Genomic DNA, 9,798 nt, shown 5'->3' on the forward strand with positions numbered 1-9,798 from the left:
TACAGACGTCGTGTCGTATTCTGGAAAGTAAAAATCGTAAAAGAAGTTCGTTTAAAAGACTTTTTTTAATAATTTCTCGATTTTTTTCTTATTCTTAGCGCGTCTATGTTCTCTCGATAAGACAATGCAATTGAAATAAAAAAATTTTTTTTTAATGGCAATGAAAATAAAGCATTACGAAGGGAAAGAAAAGATTGCTTCGATTATCGTTTAAAAAAAATTAATTAAGTGGCGTTTTCAGCTAAACAAGTGAAGACACACATAGGCCAAAAACAAAAAAAAAAAAGAAAAAAAAATTCTCTACAAATACAATGCAATCAGTTTTACATTTAGTGCCGCGGATTTGTCTTATATAAGATCATTCATTTTGGAATTTCGAAAGTGAAAGTAAGTAAAAGGCACTTCTGATTGAGATATGGACCACATTCTTTTACGACATATTCTTTTCGGGTTGCCATTATTGGTTTGAAGAAAACACATCTGATGTTTCTGAAGGACGTTTAAGCATACAAAAGTAACTTCGGGCATTGCAGTTATTGTCAATGGAAAATGGCTGGAGAAACAAGATAACTGATTTTTTGTGATAAAAATATCAACTTGGACGATGTGTGGTTTCACTAAAATGGTACAACACGCCATACATTTTGGGACAAGATCAATTTATTGGGAGGAAAGTTCAATGATCGCTTAATCTCTAAAAATACCTATGCGCCGTCTTGACAAAAACTCTATTAGAGTTTTTCCATAGGAGTTATGTTTGAGCATTGGCTCACTTCAGTGTACCACGAACTCTCCATGACCTTGCTCAGCAAGACTACTCGTATTATTGATGAAATGGCAGCATATTTATCTGGAAAAATGGGAAAAATTGATGTTACGGAGATGAATTTTCACCGAAGTGCAGGACGATCACGACACGAAAATAGTTCTAAGTAGAAATGGCATGACGCAAGCAGAAAATAAAAGAAAATTCATGTTTTATATCTGGCACCATTTACACTCATTTGGTGCTTTGGGACAACATCTATCCTTTTACTTGTATAAAAAAAGGTATTTTTAAACAAACAAAGGAACGTACAAAACTAAGGAAAGCTTGCAAAAAAAAATAAATAAATAAATAACAAGAAAAAAAAAGAATGCATGGACAGATACACTTGGATTGATTCCCAAAATGATTGTAAATCGATCGGTGTAATAAAAAGTCTTTAGGTCTTTAATCTTTTTCGGTTTTACATACATCTAAACAAGCTTAATAGACTTTGTATTACAAGTGCCGTAGGGTAGGGAAACATGACGATAATATGTCATAGAATGACATGATCATTAGATCAGGCATTGATATTAGCAATATCATGATAAACATTTCAAGGCGCAAGGACGCATAAATATATTTTAAAGTTCGTTTTCGTGCAAACAGATCACAGTTTATTTTTTTCATTCTGCTATCTATTCTCCCTTCAGGCGAACGAGTGAATGAAAGTTTATTGCAGCAGCAAAGCAAAGCGAATGACAAAGTTATCTATAAAAGCATTCGTAACGTAATGGTTATTTCAATTTAAGCTCTGTTTCAAAAAATTATCTTGAAAAACTTTTCTAAAGTTTTTGATGAAAAAACTTTAATTGATCGATCGTTCGCACACACCTCTTTATCTACGTGCTAAGATTTACAGAATAAACTTTTATAAACTTTAATAAGTGATCTCATCATTGTTAAATTAAACTTTAAATGCAATAAATATTTAAAATTAATAACAGATGACTCCGTATTATATAAAACGCTTTTTATTACGAAGCGAGATACAATTTTATTATGCATAAATATGCTTTTGTGAAGTATGTTATTCGGTTTGTGACGTCGTGAATATACGCATGAGAGACTACTTAAAGTATTCGTTATAGCTCTAATGTCCGTCCATCTATCCGCTATCATTGGAATGGATAAAATCGCCAAATCGATATAGAGAAGTCAATGTTAGTGCGTTAGTGCTTCTCAGCCATATTTAAAGCGCATAAAATTTCAAAACTTGGCGCCAAATGTACGTCGGAACCATCTTAGTTTAGGCATATCAATAAGTTTAATTATTAAATTGCCAATACACACACCGCCGAAGGGTGACGGTATGCACATTATGTTAAAGCGTTTCCTTTACTCGGAAGAAATCTTCATAGACACTGTACAGCTTATAGATCCTTGAGTATGTCCGTATTTCTATCCAGCTGTTTTTTGCCTTTGACCAGCATTCCCCTGTTTTCGAAAATTAAGATATGGGTTTTAAATTGTACAAAAACCTTAGAGCGTAGCAAGTGATCGAAATATTGGTCCAATCCGAATTGTTTTCAATAGCTTTCGTCTTTGGCTGAAAAGGTTTTGGTGTAGGAAATTTAGATTAAACATAGGAAAACAAGACGGACAGACGGACGAATAGCGGTGTTGCAAATACTGAATCGATTTAAATATGTCCGTCTGGCCACGCCTACAACATGCTAGCCTGCCCATGTAAGCATTCTACCGTTCGCAAATCTAAAATATCGCTTATGAATTTGCATGAAAGTTTGAAAAAATTGAAATGATGTAAGCAGATCAAAAGGCACGCCTACAAAACTATGAACACCTTTACTTTCCGTGTCATTTGCTCGTTGCTCATAAACTACAACAGATAGACGATATAAATTTCCGCAAAATTATGTTATAAGAATATTAAAAATCAGCCACGCCCATCCAATATTAGAGAATATACAACATCATATTTTTCTTTTTTTTCCACAATCTTTTATAGCATAATACTGATGGGTATAAAAGATGCGCTAAGCCAACGAATATAATTCTCTTACTTCTTTTTGTTTTTTTCTTGTTTAACTTACACTAACATGATATTCCGCAGTTATGTTAATTAAAATATACTAAAAGCGAAAGATTTGCTCTTTTGACCGTTTGATTATGTGGCTAAAGTGCATCTTTGAGCTCATTTGTAGCGAAATGATAAAAATAATTCAATCGATGCATTTGATGAGCAGTGTTTAACAAACTGAAAAATAGCTTTAGATCTTATCCATGGTAATGTAAAAAATTGTTAAAATCTGTGTTAACAGAAAAGAAAAATACAATTTTTTTCATTCAATTTTCCTTTTTTTTTTTTTTTTAATTATTCCGTAAACAAGTTAACGGTTAATTTTGTGTACTTTTTCAAGTTACAACGCAAGCATGACATGGCTAATACACGCTTGTTAGATTGTTGTTATCACCCACCCACGAAAGACGACAGTAAGCACAAACGTAAACGGCAGCTGCAGTTATGTATAGTAACACGCCTGCTTTTCCATTGGGTCATACGTAGAGCAATAAACCTAATGTTGCTAACACCATCGTTTCACATCAAAGTCAAACAATTGCTTGCATGACCAACGTCCCTTTGCAGCACATATAATGAAGTATAAGTCAGATATCCCAGACAAACAGACATACACACACACATATATATATATTGCATATGCGCTATTGGTTTATATGTCAGGCTTATTAATAAATATTTGGAATTCCGGTTTAGTTTCTTTCTATTGCCATAAGGCTGGTTAAAGGCTGGAATGTCTTGCCATTTAAATAATCGAAAATTGCAACTTAAGACTTACTTTTCAAATAAAATGCAAATAATGAATAAAGTAACTGCAAATGCCTTGAAGCGATATTTTAGATACCCATTGCAGCATATAATTAAGAGAATTATTGTATCTTGAAATTTTTAAAAATTTTATAAATCAAAAATCGCAAATGCATTTGTTTCTCATTCGTCGCCATAGACTGGATCGAAGCTAATTGAGGCGATTTAGTTGATTTAGTCTGAAACATTCGTCGGTTTCGCCAATTGCAAGTCCGTTTCTAATCGTAGATTATCGTTGACATCGTATCTTATCGTTAATCGGTACATTAATCAAAGGCCTTATAATATGAAAAGATTTAGTTATACCCTACATCACTTGTGTTATACAAGGGTCTATTAAGTTTACGCAGATGAATCGAAGACACATTGGGACTTGAGGCAGACTTACCTTTTGTTATACCAATCGTTTCAGGCACATTTTCTAAATCGATTTAAACGTTCCTTTCTGTCCGTCCGTCTGTCCGTTCTGTTTTCTTTTGTTCCATCTACAGATCGCAACAAAATGTAGTATACTGATGTGTTTTGACTCAAGAAAGGAAACGCTATTAAAAATCGTTCGCATCGAAGCACTTTTTTAAAAAGTCGCACAAGTGAACACTTGTATTGGGGGCAGGGGGTATAGGTATTTAATGGTGGGCGTTGGACCGCTATAGTGTTTTTACTTGTGTTAATGTTGACAATACTGAGAACAGTAACGGACTCGATTTTTTAGTCACTGGCATATTTTTGATTATCGTTACGAACGATATGGCAAAGTTAAACGAAACCCAGTCCGATAGTGATTGGTGTAAAAATAAAAACAATTACATATGCTTTTAATGAAATTTTCTTAATTAATTTTATTAATCACAACAATAATCCACAGTGTTCATCATTGGTTTTTTTTTTTTTTCATTAGTCGAGGCCGTTTTCATATCACCGAAAGTAAGCTGAGAAAGTTACCAAGATGAATGGGATGCATAAGTGTGAACAAGTGGACCGGAACCATAAGATTTCCAGACAGGTGCGGCAGCATAGGTTTGTACGTATGGAGCAGTGTAGGATGTAGTTTTCACCACGGGTGCGACAACGGGCTGCACTACGTGAGCGGACGAGTGCACCTGTGAGACACTTTGATGGGAAACGGCAGTAGGTACCGATTTGACAACGGTTCCAACCTTGGCATAGCCCGGCTCATGAACTACAGTAGTAGCTGGAGCTGAATAAAGCAAAGAAGCTCCATGATAAACACCAGGAGCAGCAGCAGCAACGGACAGCAAGGCAGCCAAGATGAACTAACAATAGAAAAAAGAGAAAAAGGAGAAGAGAAAAAAAAAAAATTACATATTTTTTCACTCTAATGATATTTAAAGTATTATGCATTTCATAAGAATTCATGAATTTTGTTAAGCTGAGTTTATTCTATGGCAGCTTAAAGACTTGTTTACTTAAGACTCCTGGACGATAATATGATAAATTTATGTTTCATTCATCTCCTTACTGGTATCCAAATATTATATCGAAATCCCGAATAAACAGCAAACAAGAGCTAATAAAATTAATCTATCGAAGAAGCAAATGTCACGAGTCGTGAGTGATTTAAATTTCCTTTAAATCCTGATTACTTTCGAATAAATTCTATCAATCTTCAGTTCGAATTTGGTATCATCCCTGTCGAAGTCAGGACTTACCAATTTATACATTTTGTCTATTGATTTGAAAAGAGTCACACTTCAAGTGCACGTAGCGAATAACTGAAGATGATTAATATTTTGTAATATCGTGACAGTGCTTTATATAGGGATAGAATTCATATCATAAATGTAATCAGATTGATTGAATTAAATCAAGAGAAAAGTCGGAAGATTTTATTACTTTTTTTTTTTTTTTGTTTTTTTTTTTTAATTTTTTTCTTTTATCTTTTTGGTCCCTTTCAAAGTGAATACAATCGCAATGAGTTGATAATTATGAATACAATCAAATTCACATTTTATGATTAAAAACATCAAATAAATAAATAAATGAACCAATCAATAACAATACAGATAGTAATAGTGATAGTAATAGTAATAATAATAATAAAAATAATAATAATAATAATAAAAATAAAAATAATAATGAGCGAGAAACCACAATAGAGAATTAAATTACTTATTACATTCTTATGCTCATTAGACCAAAAGCAAGGCTATCACAACAGCTGATAGATTGCTTTTCATGCGCACATGACTGACAATCGGACAAACAACAAACGTATCACATTTTCAAATACCAATCATGCATAGATATACATAAGTATATTGTTTTTTGTATGCATTCAATTCAATTTAATTCAAAATTCAAAAAAAAATTGGTACATAGTACACTTACCATACACAACGATGTTTATACAAACCGTAGACAACACTGTGAACAACATTTTTTTTTTTTTTTTTTGCCAGTTTCAGGTAATTTAAAGCCAGATTGGTTTTATGAAAAAAATTTAATTATTCATTAATTAATATTTTCTTTATCAATTTCAGCTCAATAATGCGTAAAGAACTTTTAAAACTATTACCTTAGGAGAATTCCAAAACAAAATAATTAAAAATATTAAAGATTTATTGCTATTGTTGTTATTGTTGTTGTGCAAGTATTTATAATATAAATTAACGGAAATGAAAGTAAAAGAAAGCTCACATCTAATGCATTAATACTCAATACTCTTACAATGTGGCGCTTCTTCTTCCTCTAAAATTCAAATATTTCACTTCATTTTGTTTAAAGCATTTGTTAAAGACGTTCGTTCATCCTTTTTCAATTCAATTCAATTCTCCTAAAAATAACATATTACTCAGTGACGCAACCTGCGGTCTGATAATGTTTCTTAAAAATCTAGTCTATTGCGACTCAAATAATGGGGAAATGATAGCGCGGAAGAAATCCCACTACTACACAATCGTCGGCAGGCAGTAGGTAGATGGTCTCGGTGCGAAGATAAGCAATTTTAAAGAACTATGTGTATCCTCTTCACTCCTTGCCCATCTGTTCAAAAAATTTCTCACAAGCCTCCCAGAATGAATACAACAATCGGAAATAGATGTTAAAGTTAAACTTATTGTGAATGCCATAAATAATTTATAAATTTTACTTATTAGCAACGAAAAATTTGCAAAAAAAATTTGCAATAACTATCAGAATTCAGTCTCAAGAGAAAATTTGCTTATAAACTATCTATTATTTATTCAGACTTTTCTTCCAATTTCTTCCAGAGAAATCCATAAGATTATTAATGCATTAATTATTATTATAATCTTATTGTTTTCAACAAAGAAAATCATTTAGTAAAATTCTCATAGCTCTTTGAGCTCTTAATAATTGTAGAGAGGAGACGCTTTAACAATTGTGAAGATTCGAACCATTCCCCGTTTAATGGTCGCAATTAACAATTTCTCTGTGTAATTTGTTTTTTTGGTTTTATATTTTTAAACTTATCACCGAAGGAAGAAGGAGGGCTATAATCATTTGCAACGCCCAGAACCAAGCTTCATAAACTGCAACAAAGTGCACATATATTCTTGATCAGCATCAAATACTGAAGCGATTTTAGCATGACCGTCTATCCGTCTGTTCGTTTGTCTATCTGGCCATTTGCTCATCTATGTAGGATCTGTGCCCATTTGCAAAAATTAAGATATCACCTATAAATTTGCGAATAAAAGTGAAAATGACTTAAACCGTGTCAAAAGACACGCCTACAGTGCTCACAGTGCGATTTTGTGCAACAAAATCGGTGAAAACATTTGTTTTTCTCTGTTTTTTTTGCTTGTTAGCCAAAAAGTATACCACATATACCATATACATTTCGCCTTTTATTCTGAAAATAGAAAAAAATCAGCCACGCCCATTAAATATTATAAAGTCTGAAAATCCTTTTCTAGGATAACGGTGATGAGTTTAAAAGATTACTTGTTTTTATACCAGTATATATATAACGCAGTCTGAGAAAAGATGAAACTTTTATTGTCGAAATTTTATATTCATTTCCTTCGTGCAACTTATACCCGTTATATCAAAATTTGTAAACAAACAAAAGCTATCTATTTATTGGGTGATTCGAGAGGAAATTTCATTTTTTTTTTTTGGCCAAAACTAAAAACGAGCGGCTTTCTCGTTTCCATATTAAGTAAGCCATCAAACGAAAGGCTTTGCGCAGAATCCAGACCATAATTCTTCTCACACAAGCATTACGATGTCAGCTATGAAGGATATGAAGACGGTGCGCCTTATGTCTTATGAAACGATGCAATTAAATCCAGTGTGGGCGAAATGCGAAGAGCCTTTTAGAATAGCCTGATATAACTGGAATCAATATTTTCTAACCAATCGTTTTTTCCAATCATCCTTATAATCTTTTCATAACTCGATTTAGTTTTTATTCCGACCACCGCAACATGGGGAGTAGACTCATTTTGGAAGCTTCACAAACTCTATAAAGTATATATAGATCAGCGTGGTCAAGTTTTTTATGCATTTTGGTCTCATCTAGTTGAAAAGTGATATTAGAAAATTCCAAGTTGATTTAGTCATGTCTCTCCAGTCTTTGTGCCTGTGTGATGTGCGTTGTTGGCAAAAATGAAGATATCGACTTTAAATTTGGCAGAAATATTGGAAGTTTCTGCAAGCAGTGTGGTCTTGAAAATGGGCCAAATTGGTGGGAGCAGAAGCGCACAGTGTTTCATAAATTGAACGCAACTCAGTTTCTTTTTGCAAAAAATGTTATTAATTTTTAATGATAGAAGCGGATGAAATTTTCCACATTCACCTTACGAAGCACTTTACCCGTTACGTGCAAAAATGGAAAAAATCTACGATGTCCATGTTAACAACTATTTTGTACACTCCTTGAACAAGGATATGATGTCTGCCTAAAACTGGGTTAATTCTAAAATTAGTATTTTTAAATTTTTTCTTAACAATACCAGCGATATGAATATCAAATAAAATAACTTGAAGCATAGAATGAGAAAAGCACAGTGATGGGTGGTGGGTATACGAGAGTCGGCCATCGCCGAATACAACTTTCTTACTTCTTATTTTATTGTATTTTTTCTTTTTTATTTTGTGGATTTATTTCATTTATTTACTTAATTATTTTTATTTGATATAATCGAGTTCCTTTGGACTCTATCGTTGAATAGGGCGAACTTAATAGGATTGATTCGAAACTTTATATTCACTGCAGGATGAATAAATGACTAAACGGATGAAGCATTCGGAGTCGCCGCATTTTTAAATGAGTGAAAGCCAAACAAAATTCTTTAATCCTATCTTTCATTAGATTATGCAAATGTGTCCTGAAAGATGATGGAAAGGGGTCATACGCGTGCTAATTTTGTATCCTGCATGGAAAATATGGCAGCTTGACTTTAATACTCGTTAAAGTCTCAGGAACGTTGGTGAAATTTATTTGATTTACCTAATCCTGAACTGCACCAGCGAATCGGCGAATATGCTTAGGCCAGGTTTCAAAACAATCAAAATTAGCCGCTTAATCGAATAGATAAGAGTCTCGAGTACAAAGTCACTATTTGCGGGTACTTTGGTCGCACCTCGAAGTAAATACCTAATCGTTAAAGGCATAAAATTTACCGACTTGGCACACACATCCATTAAGTTGTAACCTTTCTCTCTCTCTCTCTCTCTCTCTCTCTCTCTCTCTCTCTCTCTCTCTTTCTCTCTTTCGTCGCATCTTTCTAACCATTGCCATGCTATGCATATTATCAGACATTCCTTGACTGAATGGTCATATTAAAAAAGATGAAGACGACTGGTATTTGGGATCCAAACGAAAATTGTCTTTCAAATCTCTTACATCCATGGAATGCAAGAATTAGGACAGAACGTTACGATTCCCTTAACATACTTTTCAGCGACCAACAAAACTTATTTAAAATATTGCATTAGTGAAGGATCACGGCGAACTAATTATATTGGCCGGCATAAGTCACAACTGCTTTGCATATAACCAAGTGGAACTTGCTTATTATATTATTTTGACTTCAGGTCGGTTGAAAAATTGTAAAAAAAAAAAATTAATTAAACTCTTTCCTCAATCAACAATGAAAATGTTTTTAAGAAGTTTATCGAAAGCTTAAAGGATTGAAACGGTATATGAAAACAA

General features: G+C 33.1%; 1 protein-coding gene across 1 annotated transcript; it reads right to left on the reverse strand.

The window, feature by feature from the left end:
* Positions 1-4,464: 4,464 nt before the first annotated feature.
* On the reverse strand, positions 4,465-5,584 carry LOC119645318 (neuropeptide-like 3). Its single transcript, XM_038045460.1, has 2 exons — positions 5,327-5,584; positions 4,465-4,930 (listed from the first exon to the last, which is right to left on the reverse strand). The coding sequence occupies exons 1-2, from the start codon at positions 5,336-5,338 to the stop codon at positions 4,595-4,597; spliced, it is 348 nt and encodes a 115-aa protein (XP_037901388.1). The 5' UTR covers positions 5,339-5,584; the 3' UTR covers positions 4,465-4,594.
* Positions 5,585-9,798: the final 4,214 nt, after the last annotated feature.

This window comes from Glossina fuscipes, unplaced genomic scaffold (assembly GCF_014805625.2).
Source record: "Glossina fuscipes isolate IAEA_lab_2018 unplaced genomic scaffold, Yale_Gfus_2 1, whole genome shotgun sequence".
Lineage (NCBI taxonomy): Eukaryota > Metazoa > Arthropoda > Insecta > Diptera > Glossinidae > Glossina > Glossina fuscipes.